General features: G+C 42.6%; 1 protein-coding gene across 1 annotated transcript; it reads right to left on the reverse strand.

Annotated features, from left to right (window-relative positions):
* Positions 1-1854: 1854 nt before the first annotated feature.
* On the reverse strand, positions 1855-25853 carry YWHAQ (tyrosine 3-monooxygenase/tryptophan 5-monooxygenase activation protein theta). The gene is made up of 6 exons (XM_075414825.1): positions 25717-25853; positions 24240-24622; positions 8097-8220; positions 5424-5587; positions 4963-5058; positions 1855-3882 (listed from the first exon to the last, which is right to left on the reverse strand). The coding sequence occupies exons 2-6, from the start codon at positions 24531-24533 to the stop codon at positions 3823-3825; spliced, it is 738 nt and encodes a 245-aa protein (XP_075270940.1). The 5' UTR covers positions 24534-24622; positions 25717-25853; the 3' UTR covers positions 1855-3822.
* Positions 25854-26129: the final 276 nt, after the last annotated feature.

The following is a 26129-nucleotide window of genomic DNA, read 5'->3' on the forward strand; positions in this document are numbered from 1 at the left end:
ACATTTCACCCTTCCCACACTGGCATTTTATTCGTCTGAAAGCTGACCAAGCTGTAATTGCTGGAGCTTTCAGCAGTCATCTAGCTACACTCACACAAGAGAGGGCAGCAAGTTCTTCTTACAGAGGTCTGGGATTTCAGTTACAGAATTGGGATTTCAAGCTCATAGTCTTCCAATAATGTTGGGAATAAATGTCAAAGTTTTTGTTTTTCCTTTCTAAGATGATTTCTTGCCCAATTAACTCTCTTGGTTTGATACGTAACATAGGTGGCATCAGATCATTTCTCAGACATAGTTAGGATGTTACTATTACTTTGAAAACCACACAATATTTAAAACATTACTGTATTTTGTATGCTCAGGTAAATCCTGGTTACCCAAATCAGTATTTCTACTGGCTTTTTTTTTTTTTTTTTGGGGGGGGGGGGTGTATGTGTGTGCATGTATCTAAGTCAAAAGCTTTCAAAAGACCCCAAAAACCAAAAAATGACCCCCATAAACCCAAACTTACTCTGGTCTTCCTACACTGCTTTGCTCTGCACAGAAGAAAGTCAGGTGTGAAGTAGCAAGTGTTCTATTTGTTTTACAGAATCATAAAATAATTTGTCTCCTGGTATGACAGGTAGCCTACCGTAGTAGCCTAACATACCGCAACTAGACTTGGAGAAGAGGAAAAGAAAACAGTAGTTTGTTGACATTAATTTCTCAGGATCTTTGTTGAAATGAGTAAATACAAAACTTGTTTTGCTGTGGAACTGAATTATAGCACAAATACCTCAAAAGAAAGTGGCTTAGTGTGAAGTACCATCTCTACTACCATCACCCCTCTGGCAGAAAAGTGAGAAGTCTTTTTCTTAACATTCTGAAAATACTAAGGAAGGAAGCTGAAATGATTAATGCACTACTGTGAAATTCATTGCAGAGGTTAAAACAGTAACTCTGCCCCACAGGATTTATTGTATATAACCCTATTCAGCCTACAAAAATCTCATTCTTAATCTAACAAGACACTGTTGCTTTGCTAAGGTGTCTTGGATCGTGTTGTCAATTGTATGGCTGGCTTGCAAGGAGTAAGCATTGTTTGGGACGTGCAGCGTTCGTCTGTCCAGCCTTTCCTAAGCTGTGGGGCATGTCCTCTTACGTGAGGTGGGGCAGCATGCAAGCAAGTGCAAATTATCTCCAGGAACTGCAAACCGTAATACCACATGAATGCACCTAATTACTCTGGGTGTTGCACTAATAATGGAATTTAGCTGGGAGGGGGGACTAGGCAAAGTCCTTTAGGGAACTGCAGTCTATTCATTTTTTGTACCATCATCTTCTTCCCCCACACTTTTGTCATGTCCCCTCCCAAACCAATAAACGTAAACGGCCAGATTCTGGAAGTAACAGTATGAGAAAAGACGGTGCTGCATTCAGTATTATTAAAATTCAAGAGCTGATGCTGGAGTTTCAAGACTCATTTTTTGCACAAAAATGTGGATGCAGTGAACAAGAGACAGCTAGAATTTGCCTAGCTTGATAAAGATTAGAAGGAACATTTAATAAATTAAGCTATAATCTAGACGCAAGGCCCAGAGACTGTTTCTGTAAGGAAAACTGACACCTCTCTCGACACGCTGCAAGTTGGAAGGGAACAAGAGCACGGCGTTAGCTGACGATGCAGGGCACGTGAAGATGACAGCCAAGAAAGCAAACTCTTGAATGAGCAGACAGAGCTGACTGCTAACATGTCAGCACTGAAACATTTTTCCTGGAGAATGAGAGCGCTTCGGAGTTAAAAACCGTTATGAAACAAAGGATCAATAAGAAATGCATAGGGGCGGGGAAGAAATTATGAAACCAAAACACCGATTAAGAAGCATATGAGTTTATGTAGAATCCTGCCACACAATACTTTGACAGCAATTCAAAGTGACTGCATGAAGAAAATGGAATTGATACAATTTTTCTTTTTTTAAAGCAACGCATGTCAATTGAAGCACATAATCTGAACAGTTTTATTGTAGGAACACTCATTGTGCACACTCAAAGAATGAACAAAAACATGGAAGGCGGAAGGTGTACCATCGGAAGCCTGCACGGACTAGTAATACCTCCTTTTTCATAACGTCATATCCTGTCTATCCAGGACACTACTAGGAGTTAAATATTTTCAAAAACCCATCAACATGGGAAACTAAGAGGTAGAGGTTTAGGAAGAAAAACTCTTAAGTGATCTAGGGGAGAAAGGAAAAAAAAGAAAAAGCAGAGCAATGTATTATTACAAAAAAGCTCAAAAAATTGGGGGAAACAGTAATACTAAAAGCAGTCGAAGAACAACAGAAAGCAGATTATGATGGGCAGCACAGAAACTAATGTTCTAGAGCAGGACGAACTCCTCTGAATTTCTAAAAGTGTAGCTGGAATACTGTAATAATAATGACAACAGCCATCAGCAAGAAAACACAACAGGAGGACAGATCGGAGAATTTAAAGAGATTACAAAAAATGCGTAATTTAGACGAGAGTATCTGCAAGCCATGGAGGGATATAAAGAAATTGGCTAGTTTTTCTCAGGTCATTATTAAGGTGAAGCCATTAGCTCAAGTAGATTTAGTTATTATGAAGTCCACATGTCAGGTTAACTATGAAAAGTTATCCAGGGTATTTTCATAAAATGAACATTGTTCATATACGAAATGAGTTCGTTTAAGAGCAGACTTTTTAAAAGTATGCACTAAGTTTGAAAAAGACACTTCTAGCACAAGATACTTACAAGTTTAGCCCTTAAGCGATTCCATGGAATTGTTACAAGTCAACAGTAAGTGGTTTATAAAATGTAATTTTATTTAATGTTACTTTGCTGTTACAGAGGGCATAACATTTTCACAAGGCTTTTTTGGGACTACAATCAATGATTAGCAACACACAATAGTGGTCCAAACTCTCTAAATAACAATCACTGGACAAACTTGACACCTTCTCACATGTGCACAAACCTGCATGGAAAAGTACTAAATTTTATACTTGGACATGTGAACTTCAATTGGTTTTCCCATTCCAGTGTATTAAGAAATGACATGCACTTTAGTCTGCCAAAAAGCACTGCCTGTACTCCAGCAGTAACATGCTGCTTCTAATACATAGTAAAGTGAATACCAGAACTACGAAGGCAGGAGTGTAAGTGAACTTTTATTGGGAAGGGATACCAACTTAAACAGCAGCAACTGAAGATTAGGAGAAGCCCCTGTTGTCAAACACACAAGCTTCTGTATTACATGATATAGGAAGCAACTCAATTTGTCATTTTCCAAACGAGAAATGCTCAACTTGATCTGGCCCGATACTTCCATATTCCTACTGAAAAGAATACACAGTAGCGTGTGAAAGTCAATCATGGAAAGAAAACCCTGCAGAGTAAGAAGGGAATGTGGAGAATTAAAAGCTACGTGGAACACTCTTTAGTTGCAATTAACTACATTTTCATATCTTACTGTAATACAAAACACAGTCAACTGGCAGGAACTGCTTCAGATTTGTTTTTAAATACCAGGTACACTTTAGTCCGCTACATAAGTGTTTGGAAGTTACTTATGTTTATATGAAATGAAGCTATTAATACTTTTCTACAGCAGTAACCGCACACCAGGAAGGCCAGGACAAACACAAATCAAGGAATGGAGTTTTCCCAAAGCTGCAGTGTGAAAAGACTATAAATTGATTTCCATACACATGGATGGGTTTTCTTTGCTATAGGAAATCCGAGTGGAGCTATAAGGAATGGAGACGTGTAAAAAGGTTTCTTGAGAAGGAAAGGGAGAATGACGCCCCGTGTGCAGTTTAGTTTTCTGCACCTTCTGCAGCATCACATTCTTCTCCTGCACTGTCTGATGTCCATAACTAGAAAGGAAAGAAAAACAGCGTCAGCTTTCAGAAGTGCAGCTTTACTTCCAAAAAGTGACTACTGGCTGCATAGAAATGATAAGGAGTTAGACTTAAGGATGTTTACAAAGTACCAGCGCACGGGAGCTGCACAACCCCGGCATCCACTACTTGCTCAGACAGAGGTCAGTGGAAGTAGTTCCCCACGCACAGGGCACAACTAGCCGTGCACCTCAGGTACTGGGGACAGAGCAGACAGCGCTCTGAACAGGTCCAGACTTTCGTGCTTAATAGCGAGCTGTGTCATCGATCCTAGATCATTCAACAAGTCTGAACGGGAGCTTCGTGACTAACATCAATTTCAAAAGCAGCGGTCTGAACCCTGAAAGTGAAGATTACCATGTTGGTTATCGAACCTAAGCATTTTATAGTGCTAATAAAAGACATTTCTGCTGAAGGAGTATTGCAAAACAATAAATGCTGCTGTAATTTTAAATGCAGTGAATGTCCAGAGAGGACAGTCCCTACAAATTGTCTTCGTTAATGTACTTTAATAGAACCTAGTGGTTCCACTAGGCAGTCTTCTTAAACTGTTAATCATCGTAATACTCAAACATCAACTGATTTTATTCTTAATACACTGAAATTCTCGATTTTTTTCTTTTAAATGAAAATCAGGAAAATTAATAAAGCAAGCTGCACTGGATGTACAACAGGGAAGATGTTTTGTTTCTGAGGTAGTCATCAAAAAGCTTGAGTAAGAATCCCGGACAAATCACAGACTACTGTTTTTTGATTCCTTGTCCTATCTTGTATGTTACGTTAGCTGAATGCACCTTCTCCCCCTTCACTGAAAAGGGCCAGTGAACAATGAAGAATGCGAGCCATCCAAGCTGTTATTCTAGATTACACAGCACATAGTTGCTGACATCAGCTACATTCAAACTAAGTTATGGAAACTTGTAACAGGATAAATAGCCCGAATCCATACTATGTTTTGCACTAGAGTGAATTACGGGTTTTGTTTCATCACAAATTCAGTCTAGCTAAACAAATACATGGTTACAGAACCAGACAGCACATAAAAAAGCAACTTACTGTTAGGTTGTCTCTAAGCAACTGCATGATGAGAGTACTGTCTTTGTATGAGTCTTCGTTCAGTGTATCAAGTTCTGCAATAGCCTCATCAAACGCCTAGAATAGTTAAACCATCTTTAGTCTTTCTATTAACTGATCATTAAGCAACCAGAAGTTAAACCAATCAGTAAAGGTAGCTTAGAAAAAAAGCAACATTAGAAGTTAATGACCTGAATTGTTCTACTTGAAACAGAGGCATTATAAAGGCATAATAAGCTTGCCATGTTGCTGAGAATTTAAGTCACATTGTAAATACAGCCTGCTTGTACCCCTTTAATCCCACAAACAATGTGAGCTTGGAAACCAGATACATTAAATAGGATAATTTCCTGAATAAACTCTGGAAATAATCATTCATATTATTTAAAGCTTAAACTCTCTTCTACTGTCCCTGCAGGCATACAGAAGAAAAAGTAACTTACTGTCTTTGCCAGTGTGCAGGCAAGCTCCGGATTGTTGAGAATCTCGTAATAAAATACAGAGAAGTTAAGAGCTAGACCTAAGCGAATCGGATGTGTTGGCTGCATCTCCTTCTTGCTGATATCAAATGCCTCCTGATAAGCTCCCTGTGAGTTTTCTATTGTTTCTGTTGAAAGAATGAGAAACATTTCAACATTAAGTTGGTTTTTGGTTTAAGACATGACTGTTTCAAGCACTCCATTAGTAGGAGACTGAACCGTCCTCTATTTAAGCCTGCTCTTAGGGGAACACTGCACTTACTTTAATCAAGGTAATAATTTTAAAACCGTTTTAAGTACAGCTGCCACACTGACAAAACGCAGCGAGCAAATTAAGCTACTACAGACCAAAGGTATTCAAAAGACAGATAAACACACAGAAGTTAGTAAACACAAACATCCAACATGACTATATTACCTCAATGGCCTTTGATACTTTTGGTACCAAAAAAAAAAAAAGTTGTGCATTACTTTTTCTATGGAACTCCTGCTTCACTCCTTGCACAGGATGGACACAATTGTGTGAGTTGAATGTGCAGAGTAAAAAATGGCACTGTCTGTATAGCCCTGCTTCTTCTTGGGGAAGTTTGGAAGGCATGTACTGCACGTTCCTGAAAAACTGAAAAGTCTGCCTCCAGACACCGGGTGTAGGCAGATCAAGATTAAAAAAACAAGGTTGTGCCCAAAATAACTGTGCGAAATGCCACAGAGAAAAGAGGTTACCAGGCCAGAATGGATACTTTAAGAGTGCTACACATCGTGTATGCCAGATTGTCTTCTGACAAACAACGAAAGGACCAACAGCTGCCCTAAACACGCCTGCAGAATGGAAGGAGACTGCAGACAAAGAAAGGCCATTGTCAGAGCTCAGAGTACAGCGCTCTGAGGGAGCTAATACCATAACTGCTTTAGAAAGTGCAGGAAAAAAAAGTTTGGTAAGTAAAATCTAAGTATTTAAAAGAGTTACAACAGAGACTTGGGTTTTCCAGTAGTCACGCTGTAATGAGTGCTAATGGACTATTAATTTGTTGAAAACAGGTGAAAAAAGGCAAAAAACCTAGCAAATGCAGGAAATATATTAGCTTGTAAGTACATAAAATATATCTGAAGCAGAGAAAATAAACAGATGTTTAGAGGTGGGACATCAGAAAAGCTTCAAGTAAAACTCCTAGCAGTCTGTGAAAAGCCAAGCACAAAAGGTACGCATGGTGATACACGTGAGCTGTAATGTCCCAGCAAAACACCAAGATCTGCTAATGCGGTTATCATCAGTCCTTCTTCTACAGTCAGCACCCGTATTAGCATGCCTATTGCTTTAAACGCAGTCTTTTTAGCCAAGATAAGCTGGTATTTCTCTGCTCGGAGAAGCCCACAGATTTGTAGCTGCTGCTCAAGACAAAATACAAACCAGATCATCTTTGTGAAAGCCAAAGGCAAGTTGTCTCTGCTACACTTGGACCTGCTGCTGTCATTTGAATCAGGTGACGGGTTAAGGATTGCTGAATGTAACTTGTTAATGCAAAGACTTACTCTATTTCATATATTTTCATCTTCCAACTTAAACCTTCTCACAATACAAGGAGATTAACAAAGCCTTTATTTAAGTGACAATCGGTTCTGTCCTCCCACGTTGCGATTCCATCAGTTTAAACCAGCCAACACGGTCAGATGCCTGCCATGCCCAACCCAAAGGGACAGTCACTGCAGCGCTCTGCCTGCTCTAACAGTCCATCTCCTTCCTGTGTCATGGCATCGCTCCAGGACTAATTTTAGTCTGTTACGTAGAAATGTATCACTAGCTTATCCCATATCAAGAGTTTTTAACATCACAACAGTATCTGGGCACCTTGCAAGACAGTCCTAATACTTAGCTCAATACATCCTCTCAACAAAGAGTTAAAATCCTCCCCAGAAGAGCTTTCTGAGGTGCTTACAACCACCTACGCACATGCTCTAACTTCTAGGAATGTTCTACATTCTCAGGATGCCCATGAAGTGACAGTACCAGCTGTGAAGTTTTCCAGGCCTTTTCTGCTGGGTCCAAAGGGGCAAACTAAAATTACAGGAACAGTATTATCCCTATGAACATTGGCAATTTCAGAGTGCAGCTCACACTTTGGATAACGTACTGAATTAGTAATTTTGTTGCTTCTTTATAAACTTAGGTGACTACAATGAAGTTTACTTCACACTGAAATAGTTACAACTTACAGATCACTAGGACTCCATCATGGAGTAAAAAATGTTGCAAAGATTTGTTCACTTTTCCTCACCAACTTTTTTTTCTTAAAGAAATATAAACAAATGACATGAAATATATTAGCAGACCTTTAACTAAATTGTTTTCCAGAAGCCCTAAATAAGCATTATAGAACAACTATCTAGAAATTTAGGGTAGATGACAGGAACACCAGCCAAAATTCCCTGGCGTACTATACTTCAGGTCTATTCAGAATTTTACTCTCCATCTCTATGAACACTGCAGATTTCCAACTGAAACTTGGTCACTCCCACTCAGCTAACTCACATGAATCCAGAGTAGGATACTGACACGCGTACTTCATTTACTACTCGCTCCGCTATGGCCCAAACTGAAGTTCATCAGCATTAAAGAGCTGAAGACCACATGGTACTTACGTTTTCTGTCATCACCACAGGCAACTTCAGCAAGGTATCGGAAGTAGTCTCCCTTCATCTTCAGGTAGAATACCTTGCTCTCTGGATTAGTTGCATTAGCTATTAAATATTTGTCCAACAGCTCCTGAAACAACAAAAGACACTGGCATATTACATACATGTTGCAACTACGTTCAACCTATTTTTCTTCTCTCCAGAAAGTTTGGATGGACTCAGATGGTTGCTACAAGTTAGAAAAGCAGTTTAAAGGGCACTTCAGAAAGAAGCCCACTGATTCAAGCAAACTGTAAAGCACAGAGCTAGAGACTACATTAAGATGAACAGTCAGCCATCTGATCAGACTGCAGAAAAGGCAACAAGAAAAGGTTTACTGGTGTACAGTTTCAAGATCCAGTTTAGTTTCAAAATATGCACTTCTCATTTTAAAAACGTTGCAAATGAGTAGGCTTTTACTGGAAAAATGAAACTATGCAGAAAGTTTCAAAGTTATTAATAAATAAGAACTTATTCCCACTTCACAGGAAAGAAAGAAAACCAACTCTGCTATTTTTTGTACAGATTACGTTGCTTACACTTGTGATAGGGAATCTCCAGCCCATCTGTGAGAGCACGCCATGGCTTTGACCCGTCTAGCTGGCAGCCAGCCTCCCGGAGCCGTACCAGCCCTTTGCAAGGCTCTGCAGTCAGCGAAGCGGGGCGGCATCCCTCCCAGGAACGGGAAGAGCCACACCATGCTCTCCAGCACACCCTGAGCTGCCGCCACCGCCGCTCCCCTCAATCACAGCTCTCCCACCTGACAGCCAGAGGGCTGGGGAAAGGTTTACAAGCCTCCAGCAAAGGAGAGAAGTCTCCCTCCGAAGCTGCAAGGCCTCCCAGCCCTTCAAAGCCAGGGTGAAGGCAAAGAAGAGAAGAGGTACAGGATTTTTCCCCCAGAGAAGCAACGAGGAGGAGAGCAGCTTCTGGCTAACCTCCCTGTCCCTGAGCCTCGGCGATTTTACCTAACTCCTTACCATAACCGATCCATGTTCTCTAGAGCTGACAAAACAAGCGAGTAAGCTCCAACAGACTCAAGGAAACACCATGATACTCAGAGCAGCTTTACACTAAGAAATTAAGTGATAAAGATCTGCATTCAGTTACTTGGAAAACAAACAGGTCATAAAAGCAGCAGGAAGTTTCCACAAAGCTTGCAAACTGTGGCTAGTTCAGTTAGGTTTTCATTGCAGGAACATGTATCCAAATTCATGAAGCAGCTACAAAGAAAACAATTAAGGAACTGTAATCATTCAGGGCAAAAACCCTTACCATTTTACTTAGCAACAGTAGCACTATAACCAAAATGAGCTAATTTTAGACACAAACCTACTCCCCGTGCCTACCACCATATCATCACTGCTGCCTTTAATAATCAACGGTAGCAGAGCAATCCAGCTGCAAGAGCTTGCTCACTCCAGGTCCATGTGAGGTGTTGGCAATTATTTTAAACCACCATTTGTAGTAGGGTAGTTCCAATTGGGTGAAAAAAACCATTTCTGCGTCCACACACTGTGCTTACCATGGATGTAATACTGCATAGAGCTCCACAAACAACCTCCCTTCAGAGATCCCCCTACCAAAGCATTAAGAAACAGTAAAGAGTTGCAAGGGCTCTGACTACCACCCTACAGAAAACAAGGGAAGGGTAAAATGATATCGAGCCTGACATACCCTCCCACTTACCATATCAGAAACAGACATTTTTAGACTTCTGTAAGGCTAGAAAACCACTGCCAAAGACTAGACACTGGCTAGTACGGCACAGGGAATGTCAGTATGCATAGTACGGCGGGGAATTTGTGTTAACAGTTTAACACAGTGCAGTATGCAAGGGCTTGAGCAAGTGTATTGAACAGTACACCCCACTGGCATCACGGAAAAAGCAGCAAAACCTTAGGTATGTTTCAAAACAAGAGTTAAGACACAGTAGGCAGATGGGTAATACAACCCCATATTAATACTGTTATTTTGCATGAGTCACCCCCGTATTAGCATGAGTTATTCCCACCCTACAGTGGGTGGTTTTCTGCAATGAGATACACTTCACGTTTTGGCTTGATGTTTTCCTGATGCTTTTCTCCTACGACAGATGTCAATGACAGCCATAAAAGCACCACACTACACACACCAGTTTCAAAGTCTCATAGACGGCAATGCAGAAACCTCAAGTTTAGCACAGAAGTTTAATTTTACAAGAAACTGCCCAGAATCAAGAAAGTTGACATGCCATACAGCTACACTTCGAAGGGTTCCTTACATCAGTCACAGTCAGAAAGCAACCAGTAGCCTCTCAAGGCCATTCTCAGGTTGGGACTGCATGAAGCAGCTGAGATGCGATTTACCCCTGTGCTCAGCTCAGATGTGAAAAACTGTGCCACAGCTTAAGGGGCACTGACCAGACAACTGAGAAAGACAGGCTGTACAGGATTTTAAACCAGGTATTTGACAAAACTGTATCTTTGATTTTTCTTTTAAATGCTGAAATAAAACTTTTCAAGATGTTACAGCCACATCAACAAGGAAGCAAACAGGCATTTTTCTGTTATACCTTCCAAAACCTACAGATTTATTGTAAACTTAGCAAACAAAAAAAACATTACTGACCTTGTTACAAAATACTGTCTTTGGAGATAGCTCTAGCCATAGAGTATTGTGTGTAACTGATGTGGCTTTGTCATGACTTAAAAATACTAACACATTGGAATCTAGTGCACACTAAGTAATGCTTACAGGAGCGCTTTAGAGTGTTTAATTTAAGCTGAGCCTCCAACCTACATTCCCTACTGCATTAATGCCCACTTTTTTTTTTGTTTTCAGATGGGGTAGGCCACATACTTCTTCCAGGAGGAAGGATTCTGCTGTGGTCGCAGCCCTACCACAAGCATGCAGCGCTGCAGCCGCTGTGTCAGTACATCTGGGACGTGCTGCCTCCACTACACAGGCTGGAAAACCAGTGGTGCTGTGCAGATTTCTGAGAAACTTAAGAGAAAAATGTAGATGCTGGGAATGAACTGTAGTTTTTCAGATAGCAAAGAGCTGGTTACATACACTGCTTTGTTTCCTAGGTACTCCCCAGTTACAGAAGCTGAGCTGCCTGGACAGCAGCTTCCACCCCCAGTTCATCTCCAGGGCCTCCTAATCCTCACCACAGCACATAGTAAGGAAGAGATCTGTGTCTCAGCCACGGTGGAACACCCTCATTCCGGACTTTACATATCCAGTTTTGGGTTTAACAGCCTTAAATGGAGCAAGATTTCATTTATGAATCATGTAGGACAGAACAGAACACAAAGAGACTTTGAATACAGCTAATTATTTATCTACCCAGATATTATCTTTCAAATCAATAATGTATTTTGTACACCTAGTGAGCCATTCAGCTCAGGACATCATCACTTCTTGGAAGACTTCCCTCTAACAGACAAAATGTTGGCAGGGCAGTGAGAGCAGACAGCACAATAAGCTAAATGATTGTGAGTCAGTAATAGTCAGGAAAACTCAAGATTTCCTACATCCGTTCTCTATCTTTCCCCACTAGGGCTTTTCTACCTTTCCAACAGACAACAACCAGCCAGTAATCCTCGTTTTAAACATCAGCAGACAGCAAGTAAAATGAATACAGGCAGCCTGAGCAATAAAGCAGACCTCAGCCAACCTCAAAATTTATTATGATAAATTTTACCTAAAGAGAGAGAGGCACTGCCACAGGTGCGATGCTGTGATGCAGTCATGCAATACAGTAGACTGCCACCCGCATTCACATACAGCAAATATGCCCATTGCTTTTTTTTGGTCAGAGGAAGTTATGTATTAAAATCCAGTTGCCACCTTAATTAAGAACTGCGACTGTTCTTAGCACCTTCTAAACTGAGACCTAAGCAACCAGCAATTACATGCTCTACCACGTCAAACACACCTCAGACACTGCCACGAAAAGCCACAGGATGCTCGGGCTGTCAGCGGCTCTCAGAACCACGAATAGCATGAAGACGCGGGAATCAGAACTCCGTCCTCGAGCCAGACCATTCGTGTCCTGGTGCGGCTGCATTAGAACAGGTCTGTGCTGCAACCATTTGTGGCTGGCATCTGCTGCTTCCCCGCACTGATACATTACTCTCGAGTGGCACGCTGGTCCTCCTGAAGTGTGACAGGATTTCCCACTCCACTTCTCATTAGTGTTGCTCATCCATCTCAATTTATTTCTCCTTCACAGTGTACTAATGCTCTTGCCACCCTAATAACATCATATTCTCATATATGATATTCTTTTCCCCTCCTACAGAAGGCAGGCTTATTTATTTATCTACTAAACAGATGCCAGCAACAAAGGACTGCCAGTCCCTGGAACAGATCCGCAGCTGCCTGAAGGAGAGCCATGGAGAGCAGGCTAGGAGCCTGGCAGCAATCCACTTCTTCCCCCCTTACAGCTGAAATTTATTTTTTTTTTATTTTCCCCTCCATTGGCAGAGTTATTCCTGTCCATGCCAAGAGAAAGTTACATTTCAATTGCCTGTCTGGATCCTTCTCCAGTTCTACTTTTGTTCTTCCCCAATTAAGTAACTGTCCTTTCTCAGTTTCTTTTCCTTTCTGCTTAAGCAAGAACAAGGGCTGAACATGTGGTTGTAGTATCAGACCACTGCAATTAATCCCAGCCAGAAATATTAAGTTTAATTCATCCGCTTTCATTATTTCCCCACTTTTTCAGCTTTATGAAAAGCAAGCCCTGAAGGAATATGCCAGCTGTAGTTTTATCTGAAGTGCCCGATACAGACAAAGAAGCTCCTTGAAGACGCAGCTCCTTCGTAATTATTTGTTGTGTGTGCACCCAGCCAGCCTCTCCTTACATACACCATGCACACACCCCCCGCAATTCATGTACCAGACACACTCCACACTTGCTTTCTGTTACCTGTACTCAGGACAACCTCTTCTTTTAAAAGCTGACATCAAAACAAAGTCCCACCAACATCACTCCACCACCCATCTAAGTCTGTTTTAAAAGGCAAGCCTGACAGACGTCAAGCTCAACCACAGTGTACACTAAATACTTTCTGTACAATTTAACTATGTGGTAGGTTCAAGTGGCAGAAAAATACCACCAGTATCTGATCTGTGCCGTTCTCTCTTCCCACATATTCAGCTATCAAGAATCTTGACAGTAAACATGAATTGAAGAAAAAAAAAATTCTGGAATACCAAATTGACCTTTGAGCCGTTGAGAATTGAACTTTGGTAAGAAAAGCAGTGTAAGCCTGCATATACTCCAACACCATTAACTAACAGATATATTCTTCACTCTTATCTGTGCAATACCAGAGGATGAACACGAACCAGGTCAGCTCAAGAGATTACCTACTGGTCGTAAGTAGTTTAAGGTCAATTTTCAAAGCAAGCTAAAGATATTGTGTGTCTAGGTACCCACAGAAGTTCTCAATGTGGTAAACTGAAGTAACTCCAAGTATTTACAACGCCACAATCACTCAGATTTCAACACCTATGACAGGTTTGGGTCACATCACCAGCACCAAGTTGCTTAATCTTATGCTATTAAAACACTGATCTACACTGCCATTTGCATTTCTCACCAACTTAGTACGGTATATCACTACTTTTGCTTTTACATTGACTTTTCCCCCTCAGGTGGAGCAGCCATCACAAGCAGCAATGCTCTCCACAAGTTTGGCCCCATAAATATAAACTGGTTCGGCTGCTGCATGATCTTCAGCAAGGAGGAGTGTGCCGATGTTCAAAATTGCTGGCATAGAGTTTTGTGAATAAAGTCTGTATGAAGTTTGATTTTCAAGTCAGACTGTTTCAGCAATATTCTTCAGCCTAATGCCCATGTGTCTCACTTCAAGTTGTTTAAAACACCTTATTCAAACACCATCTTAATCTTTTGGGCATATGATTTTAAATACTATTCTTTAAAAGCAAACACAACAGTTTGTAGGAAGTAATCTGTATTTGCAGGTTTTAGTAATTTAAGACAAAGTCCTCTGGCTGGGCTTTAACTCCTGTGTCAAAAAGCATCTAGAGAAAAGAAAATCCAATAGTATTACTCTTTTGATTCAAGAACAAACTAACCAATATCAGTGCATACAATATAAAAAAAAAGTATATTCCTCCTCACCCCACAATGGAAAAAGTTTAATGATATGAAAGGAAAATGAAAAGAGACCAGCCTGAACTTCAAATCAATTGCTCAGCAGCTCTCTGCTGTCCAATCGCCTGTCAGACAGGCCAGCAGAGGAGGTGCTAGCGTTCCACAGGGTACTGATTTTCACAGGTCTTACAGACACTACATCGAGTTTTATTGCTATTTCCTAGCTGTTCCTTCCCTTCCTGAGCTGACACTGAACATTTCCTATTTTAAGGTTTTAGGTGCATTCCCCTGGTCCCATGAAGGAGTGTTGAAGCTAGCCACCACAACAGTTGTTACATGGGTGACAGCAAACAACTCTGATTACTTAATGTTGTACTTGCCTATAACAGCATGCGCTTGTTGGCCAGACCCCACAGAACCAAACAGTCACATGCAAGTGAAGAAACTGTTTCAAAATAAATCTATTTTGAGACAAGGTTCCTTAAAAATAATGCACGTGCACAGAGTGCACGTGAACACCACTTTTTTTAGCAAGTTAACTCACCACCCTGAACATGGATGGATTTAACATCCCAGTACTATCTAGAAGATGAGCAGCTTGCATCCAACAGGCACACTATGCGAAGTGTGTGACACTACATAAATCCAGCCAGGGCTACAGCGTGCAAAATACTTGTAAGACTTTTTCAGTCTCATGTATTTCTGAAGGTCCATCCAGCTCCAACATGAGAAAAATCACTTACGAGCAGCATACAGGGAAATGGTTTCCACCTTACCTGCAGTCAAAAAGTAAAGCTAAGAAGTTGGTGAGACAGCTCAGACCAACATATTCCCTTAGTATAACTGTCAAACGCTAATTTAAACACATTAAATGTTCCAAAATGTTTGACAGTACAGATGATCGCTGTAGGCTCAGCCCTTTCAATAAGGCTTGTACTCACAAATAACTGCCTGTTATAATTGTCTAGTAAATTGGTACTAAGACTTTTTGACTCTTTCATCAGTCGTTCCAAGGTCCACAGTATGACTCACTGCAGCCTAGGTGTGTTTTAACACTCAGGGATTGTTTTCTTGACAGGAAAGGGAGAGTCCCCTGCTGTAACAGTAAGATCACTTTACTGTCAAAAGTGTAATTCAGCAGAAGTAAGCTCTTCATCCTTCTGGATTCCAGCTGTATGCATCGACTCCTTTTGGGAGAACGTTAAACAGTTTTCATACAGACCTCTTAAGACCATTAGTATTTCAGTTTGTATATTGAGGAAAATATGTGTACGCCTTTCCAGTAATGGCATGGCCTTAAGATGACCTGACAAAGCACCATCAAAAGCAGAGACAAACGTACCTGGCATGGAAATGGAGAGAGTGACCTAATTCATCTTTTCCATTTGGTTCTGAGTCTTTTGTCTACATAGTCTTAAAAACTGGCAGTCACTATTTAAGATTGGCCCTGAATGAAGTATCTGGAATCCTACTTAACAGATGTACTGGAAGCTTGAGCTGCAGCACATCTGCCCACACTATTCCCACCTGGGGTTGAGATTAATTCATCTAGAATTTACATCCACTGCTTACATTTCTCCTAAAATAAGAAGTTAGAAAGTTCTGTGCTCCCCAAAGAACTATGTAAGCCAGGAACTAGAAGCACGTGGCAAGGCAAGTTCTCCTTCCAATAGATTTTCATCAGACAGAACCAACAATCCAGTGAAAGTCAAAGAATTATTGAAGGTTTTATGGAAGAGCCTAAAGTTTTCCAGTTTTCCCCTGCCAAATATAGAAATGAGTCTTCAAAAAAATGTCATTCTCCTTTTCGATAATTACAAATTTTTGCTGAAGTAATGGCCATACAACACAGCCAAAAGCTTTCAGGAAAATTTTCTTAGCATCAGACAGATTTCTCAAATTGATTCTAACATTCTTTCATGATTGCATTTTCCATATTTCTAATTAATCAAAATAATTCAAGCATTATCTTCCCCTTAGCAAATATGTATTACTAACATAAAGTTCTTCTCTTCGGAATCCTGACTACCTAAAAGTTTCTTCCAGCATCCTCTATTTGTGATCTTCTGTAACAGGATAGAATAAAACAAAAAAGTCTAAATGTGCATATAAAAATATTTCTATGCTCTGCAGCTACAGAAGCCCTGGAGGTATGACTAAATGACTGACTGAGATATACCTAGACTAACAGAACTCAAAATGAACAGCAGCATGCAGGAGCTACATGGGTTTAAGGTACATTGCCCTTGTGCAGATAACTGATTTTTAAAGCCAGCCTTTCATGCTCATAAATAAACTTTGGAGACCCTAGAAGTTTTCACTTGCTTCAGTTCTGCTCTCTGTTCGGGAGCCCTGGATCAGAGGCTGGTGGTCACTGAAATTAAGGCAGACAACAAAACAGATGCGCGTTCCTTCCATCGCTTAGTGCAGCTGGAAGAGCCTTTTGCCTTGTCTGACTTCACCTGGAAGGAAACCCAGCAATGTTATTATTTCATTTAGTGTATTAGGAGTGTGTCAGTAATTTGTTATTCCCCAAATGAGACAACCTACAACAATGAAGTCTAACCTTTAAGTCATGAAAACTAGAAGCCAACATTTGAGATAACCTTGTTATAGCAATTTCTCATAGAAAGTGAACCTTGACTTTCTTGCTAAGGCCCTCCCTAACGACTTCCATTTAAAACAATTTCCGGTTACAAGAATTTCGCAAAATGTATTCAGATTCAGAACAGAACTTCCTGAAGAAGTTTTGTCCAGAAAATACAAGGCTGTCAGTCTGATAAGAGTGTATGTAGTGTACTTAGAAAACTTGTTATCAAAGAAAGTTTTCTTTTTCCAAAGCCTAACACGACTCTTATGCTCAACTACTTCAGTGGATGCATTGTACAAATTACAGGACAGAATAAAGACTGCTAGAGCAAGGAATCAACCTTTATCAGTGTTAGAAACTGGTAAATGAAACACCTGATTCCTTTAACAAATTAAGAGAAAGGCACAAGCAAAATCACAGCTAACTCAGGACTTTCCAGTTCATAGGTCTTTACACCTGGTATGTTTTGGTAAGTGCACAGAACCACAGGATGTGAAACCTGGTACTTAAGTTATTTCTACTGCCTGCTGAATCGAAATGCCCAGTTCATCAGATGTATGGAATGAATTAGCATATCACAAGCCTGTAAGTCAGCTGTATGCTCACCTGGAGCATTCTGATAGTGGTTCTGGCATACTGGGAAGCAGAAAGGATGAGGAGGAACCTCTAAACATCAAGACAATGAATTCAGTAGAGCTTGGTGGAGGAAGTGCCACAAATGCAGTGTTCTTTCTTACCTTACCTAGTTAGTCTGTGATAAAATTATCACAGTTTACACTTCAGTACAAAATCACTCAAACACAAACAGTAAGTAACATCTAGGGACACTAGGCCCACCATTCTCAAAGACCAAGAGCACAAAACTGTAAGGGGCAAGATCTACACAAGTAAGAGAAAATTGATTAATCAAGCATACACCTACCAAACTTACAAAGAAAGTACATCCATGCACTTTTATTAGCCCTCCCCCCACCATTTTCCTTGCTACCCTCCTCTGAAAATCAGGGATCTTCCATTACTGAAACCAGAATACCAAGCTTCTGTACTCCTGTAGAAATTGGTACCATCTACTGCTTTAATAATATACTAAACAACCCCAGTTTGTGCCATCATAAAGAAAACAACTCCTAATAACCTTCAAGCTTGAGTGTGTTCTTTCCTTTTTTCCTCATCAAGTTCTCTCTACAGCATTCTATGTTTTACTGCAAAAAGGCATATATCACACTAATACCTAACATACCAGAAATGCCTGCGAGACAACTGTCTGGCAGGTAGGCATGACAGTGATTTACAAAATCTGTTAAAAGCTTCACCAAGCTAGCAGAAAAGCAGAATTTGTGTCTTTGTTGTCCAGTTCTGCCCAGTAAGCACATCCTAGTTTCTCAAGGCCGCCAAACCAGTAAAAGTCTTCCAGGAAAATTAATAATCCTAGACATACAAATGTACTGAGATATAGTACAGACAAAGCTTTAATAGCCTTGACTATAACCAGGCTAGTCACTCTATAGCTTAACCTCCTTAAAAAATGGACTTGATACTAGACACCATTAAGGCTTTGGCTGTCCCATTCCCAACAGCTGGTCACCTGCATCGGTATTACGATTTCCTGTTTTTAATTACTCCACATCCTGCTTCTCACAGGATGTTAGCATTCAGCACAGGCCTTTCAGAGTTCTTAGGAGCTATGACTCTGCAGAAGTGCAATTCTCTGGTGGTCATCTCTTAACAAGTAATAATTGTTCTTCAGGTTTTTCTACTTTCAACGGACATAAGTGTTCAACAGACCTGTTCTCAGCTTTACCTCAAGATGGAGATATACATGCAAATCAAATCAGTGATCTAAACTCACCCCAGTAGCTTCTGAAAAAGGAAGTGACACTGCACACACAAAAAACACAATGGCGCAAGTTTTCAGAACCTCAGACAGAATACCTTGCTGCCATTTATCTTATCTTGTAGCCTTCACTTGTATGTTTTAGAAATTCAGCACCCAGTTGCAGGAGGAGGAAGCGGCAAGCAATGACTGCATGGAATGGAGGCCTCAGCTACCACCTGAATTCCTTGAACTATTTTTAGTTGGGCTTTAACAGTTTTCAGTCACTTCAAGAACCTCACTACATTCTACGCTTTGGTTCTGCAAGTGTCGGTCCTTTCTTAGAAACGGAGTCAGTTTTCCTTGCATGCAAGTGTAGTACTCCAGCAGCAGGTCCTAACAAAGGGCAAAAACTGACGTAAGAGAAGGTACAACTATGAATAAGCCACGTTCAGATCACGACTTTACGTTTCAAGAAAATTAAACTAGAAAAGATTCACGCATTAAGTTCCACAATTTTTATCACAAATGTGTCAATGTTTGCTAGAAGGTGCTAAGAACACAAAGGAGAATCAGCTCTCTCCCCACATACTACCTTTCAACAAAAAGACAACTGTTATTCCAAATTTAAACATTCATTTAACATTCACTCCACAATTCTGGATTTGCCAAGAAGTAACGTTCCCAACCTAAGGTCTGGCCTTGAGTCATGAAGTAGCTAGTCCTTCTAGTCAGTTACTTAAAAAGGATGAGTAAACAGTGTTTGCTTTAATTTACAAAAGGCAAAAAAAGTAATACTTGAAACGCTGTCCCAACCATTATCGGGACAACTAATTCAAGTCCAAAAGTACTATTAACTTAAGTGTATGTATAGCACGCCTGACCTTCAGAATAGAACTGCATCCTACATAGTTCCCAGTGTCAAAAGACTATAATATCCTTTTACTCAGATGCCAGTTTCATGTCTACCACATCATGTATTTTGGTATAAGCTCTGTCCATTCACTAAAAATAAGAAAGGAGAGAGAATGGATTCACAAGACACAAAACTCCAGTAAACTGTTCATATAGCAGCATGAAGCCGATACTTAGTGATTCTGCTGGATTTCTGCATGTATAATGAAAAATAAATGTATAATGAAAATTAAGCTTTCACTTTTCTGCAGGCCAAAGGTAACAGTAGGGAAAAAACAGGGTTATGGTCAAAGCTTATTCATCATCTGACATCAGGTATTTCAGCTGACATAAACCATCTATCTGCCATGCAAGAAAACACCAACCTCATTTTCAATGAAGCTCTGAATTTCTGTTGAAAAAAGCTGCTTTGAACACTACCTTCTAGTATGGAGATTTTTGTTTTGTTTATTTTTAGGTGTTTAACTTTAGAACTAGATATACAAAATGGGTAAAAATCAGAAGTGGACACAGATTTTTACCCTTGATTTTATTAGCATGTATTGTTTCTTAATTACACAAAGCAGAAGTAGTAACAGCATTGCAGCCTTGGGGGGGTAGTAGGAAGGAAGGAAGGAAGGAAAGGGGAGCTGGCAAGAGCACCATGCTCATACACGCTTTCAACAATTAACACTGCAATTTCACAGATCAAACATTTACAAGCATCCTCTCAACCTCAACACAGTAAAAACTGAAATAAGCTACAACTTACAGCTCAAGACTATTTAATTGCAGGCACTACCACAGGGTACAGAAAAGAATCATACAGCACAATTAATATTACTGTTGATTCGGTTTTCAAAGTTCAGAATCCCCTTGCCCATTTCTAGAAAAATTGGCCGACATGGGTCTGACAGCGCAATGTGAAACTGTTTACAGAGGACATCATAAAAATAGATGTTTGGAAACAATGGAATAGCCTCATATATATGACCTTTCCATGAAAAACTTAAAAGCATATTAAAGTAAACATTTAAATTTCAGCTAGAGACACCAGGAGTAAGTAACCATCAAGGTAGAGTTGTTTCTGAGCTTTGATGATTTTAGCCACTGCACCTTCATGAAGTTTTAAACTGTGGACAAGTAGTCATCAAATCTCAGCTCTATTGCTCTACAAAGAGCCTCAGCATCAGCACCTAGAAACTGAACACACGCAGAGTGCTACCAAATATGCACACCTCCCCCCCCCTCAAGTTGCAGGTGGAGAGTGAAGTGCTTCCAGGCAGGGGTGGAAGTCCGTCCTTCCTTTACACTAGCTCCCTCCAAAGAACAAAGGAGCTTGAATGCAACGTGGGTTATCGCTATGCAAAGGGACTGAGGCTCTCGGCAAACCTAGCAGTTTAATCTCCCCCTCCTGCCCCGAGACATTCCAATTCAAAAGTTACCCCTTTTTGAAAACCTGAAGTCACTGAACAGCTGGATGTATACATAATAAAGCATTGGTGTATACACAATAAAGCATTAGTCTTGTACTGTACATTCTATCTTCAAAGTTTCACATGTTATTTCACTATGTGAAAGTTGCTGCTGCACCCATCCCATCTGCATTACCTAATGTCTCTGTCTTGAAATCACTCAGAGAATATAAAGAATATAAAGAAACATGAACTTTGTGCTCAGAGAGTGTATAAAAGAACACAGTTCCACTTTATCTTGAAAAAAAAATAAAATTGCCAACCTGTTTCTTTATGCAGGGACAAGAGACTTTCAAGAACAGTTTTATGATTCATAGGGATGATTCAACAATAATTCTCTACATTACCAAAGAATTAGTCAATCAATACAGGGACTTCAATAAAACCTGATAGCGTACCTGCACAAATGTTTTATTTGAAAGGTTGCTTGACAAAGTCATACCATTTCCTCATTAAAGAGCCACTCGCATCTGGAAGATCAATCTATATATAGATATCTCAACATAATTTCAGATGTTTGCATTCTAGTGGTGATGAAATTTAAGTTCCTCACCAAACCATGCCCTAAAACAATGCCTTACCTCATTGGCCTGAGGCATTCTTTACAGGGAAAAGTGTAACTGGAGATTCAGTGTTGCTGCCTTTTTAATAAAAAACTAGCAGTATTTTGTAACGCTAAGACAAATATTTCTAAATGAAGGTTTCTACAACAGCAGATACACTTCATTTTGAAAAGCTGTGCCATACCAGTAATAAAAAAAGCCTTTTGAAAATACTGTTAGTAGCATGACTAACAGCAGTCACACTCCACCCAACACATCCACCCTTGCTAAATCCAAATACTCCAGATGACAAGCAACCTTTCCATACTACTTGCCAGCAGTTGTTGCAGTTTAGCTGCCTTCCTAGAATTAAAAAGCACCTCTGAGATTCAACTTAAAGAGATCTAAAAAAGCTACAAGCAGTTACTATAGTATTAGTCCAGAAGAAATTATCATTCAAAGGAGGAGGAGTCAAAACCACTTTGTGGCTCAGCTCTAGGAAACCCGTGCTTCGTAGCGCCTGCACGTTGTGAGGTCCAGCCTCTCGGATGCTGACTCATGGATCATACGAGTGGTAGATGGAGGAGGAAAGGGAGAGAAGCAGAACGGAACGTAACTGCACATGGCACTCAAGAGTAAAAATCAGAAGGCTTGCGGTAGATAGCTGATATCTCCTCCTACCAAAGGAAAGCACATCTTTGGCAGCAGGGCGTAACAGGAAAACCATGCACAGCTGCAGGTTTCGGTCTTCACTGCTTCCTGCAGCCTTCCAGGTGAGCAGGGAAGGCGAGAGCTGCCAGCCAGGCAGGCCATTGCTGGGAACAGAGAAAGACTCGACTGCAGGGACAAATTCAGCCGGCACACAAAGGGCTTGCTTCCCCTGCATCAGAGGCTTGTGCTAGCATGGCTACCAGACTACCTGCCGTCCACCATTTGATGCGACTCGAGTAATTTCAGCATAGACACTGCGTGAAATGGCTCACTACCTTTATCAGCAATACTCAATGTCCCTATGGAAGCACTAGCTCATGGTTAAGATCGCACAGAAACCAGCATGAGATTTTATGCATAAAGTTCTCCTAGGAACTAGATTTGGTAGGACAACAGAGGAAGCTTAAGAAGTCTGAAGAGTGAGCTTTATGTTGAGCTCCCAGTAAGTGTCTGAAGCGGACACTGAGGAGGGGAGATCACAAGGAGTGACAACAGCGTAAGTACCCTGTCACACAGGTTCTAGTGAAACGCTCGTCACAGCAAACAGGAATCTGTGCCCTCCACAAGTGACACCACTTTCACAAAGGTGAAAGTTTTACAACTTAAGTAGGCCTGTAATGGAAGAAACAGCTTCTTTGGAAGACATGGACTCTTAAATGTGGTACTTAATTAACTCAACTGATTCATTAAGCTAATAAATTTCCAAACGATTTTCAAGCAAAGGTAACTCATTTTGACCGATATAGAGAAAAAAAAACAACCTAGGTGGCAGCACGCATGGAAGCATATAGGTATTTTCAGCACAATTTAAAGAAGCACTCCCTTGTACGCGAGCCAGAACACTTAATCAAGAAGCAAATTCAGTTAATTCCAAACCAGTCAGCTTTTTCATTTTTAGTTTAGTTTTTAGGGTTGTTTTTTTTTAGGTTTAGGAGATGTGACACTAGTCACATCTCCTAAACCAATCTAACATACATTTACCTCAAAAATTGTTTATTTCCGTATAGAATTGCTTCTTCCTGTTCTCACATTCGCAATACTTGACACCAAAAAAACAAAAGTAACTAAGAGGAGCAAATGAACCACTGAAGATTATCTGCCACACCGTTACTACTGCATTACACACATGCAGCTTCCTGCAGCCACAGCTCCCTGGTCACGTAGAATAGGGTCCAGCAGCCTCCACACTGCTGACATGTGTCTCTTCAGCTCCCACTACACCACAGCACAGTTTCGCTATCGATAGCATCTGGAATTCTGCTGCTTGTACAGAAATGTATTTCTGGGCTTCAATGCATGCTCAGGGTGTCCTGCCAGTCTTCAAACCTCAGTTTTACATTACTCCATAATTACTGCAAATTCGTTCTACAGATTCTCCTGAGAGGTCAGCTTGAATCTCACAAAGCCAATTTCTACATGTCTTTATTTCCTATCTTCCACATAGATGTCTTACTTCATAAAATTGTATTTTATATTAAAAAAACCTCAAAACATCTCTTAAAGACCCCTAGAGAGTATTTTTTTCATGAGAAGTAAACGAAATACACACCCAGTTACTTTAAATGTTTTCAACAGGCTACTAGCTCTGATCTGAAGAAATAAAGAAGTTCTCATTTTCTCTTCAGCTTATCTTATGAACAGGTAAGCTTACTAACCACACAATCCTCTGATTCTCTGCAATTACCTAGGGCAATACTTCACATGGATCACTCCATCCAAAAGTGTACTTTAAATACACTCAAAATTGAGTGTATCTCAAATGCCTCTACATATATTTGGCCCATAGGAGAGTGCAGATGATCTTCCTCCTCACAGTAACCCACATAACGGTTGCAGAAGTTACTACACTGACTTCCCCTACCCCAGCATAATATTTCGCATGATATTCCCCAGCCAAGTTCCCAGTTTTATTCTCCAGTACAGCAACACACATCAATATTGATTTTCTTTCTCTTAAAAAAAAAAAAGTCCCCACTCACCAGCACAGTGGTGCAGATGGACCTGAGCTCAGACTCCACCTTCTCCCGATAGTCCTTGATAAGCTGCATCTTCTTGTCACTGGTATCTGTCTTCTGCTCAATGCTAGAGATGACCCTCCAGGCAGAGCGCCGCCCCCCCACTACGTTCTTGTAGGCCACCGAGAGCAGGTTGCGCTCCTCGTTGGACAGCTCGGCACCCTGCTCAGTTACTGCCTTCATGCAGGTGGCCATATCATCATAGCGCTCAGCTTGCTCAGCCAGCTTGGCTTTCTGGATCAACTCGGTCTTATCCATGGTGGCTGGCAGTGGGGTAAGAGTGGTGTGGTAGAAAAAGCAGGAGAAGCTGGGGACGTCACGCTACCAACACGAGAACACACCTCAACCTGTCAGAAAGAAGACAGCAACCATGACGCTAGGATAAAACACTGCAGAACACAACCCGACCCCTCATGACCCACAAAAAACCAAGGATCACAGCGAGCCAAGCCCCCCATCCCCCGCCCCATCTCCAGGGGCTTCTGGCGGAGGGCTGGCCAGCCGGCTGTGGCACCCTGCCCTCACACGCAGGGCGAGGGGCAGAGGCACTGCCCTCGAGGGCCCACTCCCGGGGAAGCCACGGCCTGGAAACCCACCGGGGGAAGCACGCTGGGCGCCAGCCAAGGGACAGCAGCCCCAGCACCAAGCGCTGCAAGCAGCCGTTTTTCCGTCAGTGCGGACTTTCTGCCCTCACGCCGCTCTCCGTCCTGGCCGTAAGTGAGCGGGTTAACGTGCTGCCTCATGGGGACCGGGAGCAGGACGCTTCGCTGCGGGCAGGCCTGGGCGGCCTGGCCCAAAGCCCTCCCCGCCACAAGCCCCTCAGGAGAGCGCGGAAGAAAGACGGACGCCAAAGCGGAAAAAAATACAGGAGCGAGCCGAGCTCGCCCCGGGGGAGGCGAGGAAGGGGTTAAACCCACCGGGCGGGCAGAGCGGGCCCGGGATCCGCCTCCCTCGGGCACCCGCGGGGCGAGCGAGGTGCGGGGAGGCCGGGGCGGGGCGGCCCGGGGGGCCAGGCCGGCGGCCGGGGCCGCTTCGCCTCCTGGCGGCGGGGCGCGGCGGGCCCGGGCCTCCCCTCGGCGGGCGCGGCCACAGCTCGGCCCCAGGACGGCTCCCCCGCGGGAGAGCGCGGGGCGCGACAATGGGTGGGGTCCGGGCCCCGGCGAGGGCGGGGGCTAGGGGCGGCCGCGTCCCCAGGGACGGCGGCGAGGGCGGGCGGCGCTGCCCCGGCGGCGGCAGGGCGGAAAGAGGAAGCCGGCGGCCCCGCCGGGTGCGAAATGGCGGCGCTGGCTGGCTGCGCCTCCCGCTCTCCGGAGCCGCCGAGCGCTCCACGCCGCGATCACAAAATGGAGGACGCGGCGGCAGCGTCGGACGGGCGGGAGGGCGGGCAGGCAGCGGCGGAGCGGGGCCCGCGGCCGCCGGCGGGACGGGGCACGGCGCTCACCTGAGTCCGGGGCGCTGGGCCGGGCCGCGGGCGCCACCCGATCGGCTGCCTCGCTCGGGGCTGTGGCGGAGAGAAAGAGCCGCTCCCGTCTCCGGCGAGAGCCAGCGCTAAAGGGCGTTGGCACAGGCAAGCCTACCCGCTGCTCAGCCCGCGCCCACGCGGCCAATCGCAGCCTGGCCTGTGAGCGCGGCTCCGCCCCCCAGAGCCCCGACAGCCAATGGGAGCCGAGCGCGCCGCCGCGGGGGCGAGCGCAGGCAGGGCACAAGCTCGGTTGGCCCGTGGGCTGCGGCTGGGGCCACGGGGTTTCCTCCAATTAGATCCAGGGTGAGGTGACGTCACTGTCGCCATGGTGATGCTGCTACAACCCCCCCTCCCCCTCTCCCCCTCCGCCACCGCCCCCTCCCCTCCCGTCC

This window comes from Opisthocomus hoazin, chromosome 2 (genome assembly GCF_030867145.1).
Source record: "Opisthocomus hoazin isolate bOpiHoa1 chromosome 2, bOpiHoa1.hap1, whole genome shotgun sequence".
Taxonomy (NCBI): domain Eukaryota; kingdom Metazoa; phylum Chordata; class Aves; order Opisthocomiformes; family Opisthocomidae; genus Opisthocomus; species Opisthocomus hoazin.

Coding starts and splice junctions, on each gene's coding strand:
- YWHAQ (XM_075414825.1), bottom strand. CDS start 24,533: ATGGATAAGACCGAGTTGATCCAGAAAGCCAAGCTGGCTGAGCAAGCT. Junction 8,221..24,239: donor CCATCTGCACCACTGTGCTG/GTGAGTGGGGAC, acceptor TTGTTGTTTCAG/GAGCTGTTGGACAAATATTT. Junction 5,059..5,423: donor CCTGCACACTGGCAAAGACA/GTAAGTTACTTT, acceptor TAACTATTCTAG/GCGTTTGATGAGGCTATTGC.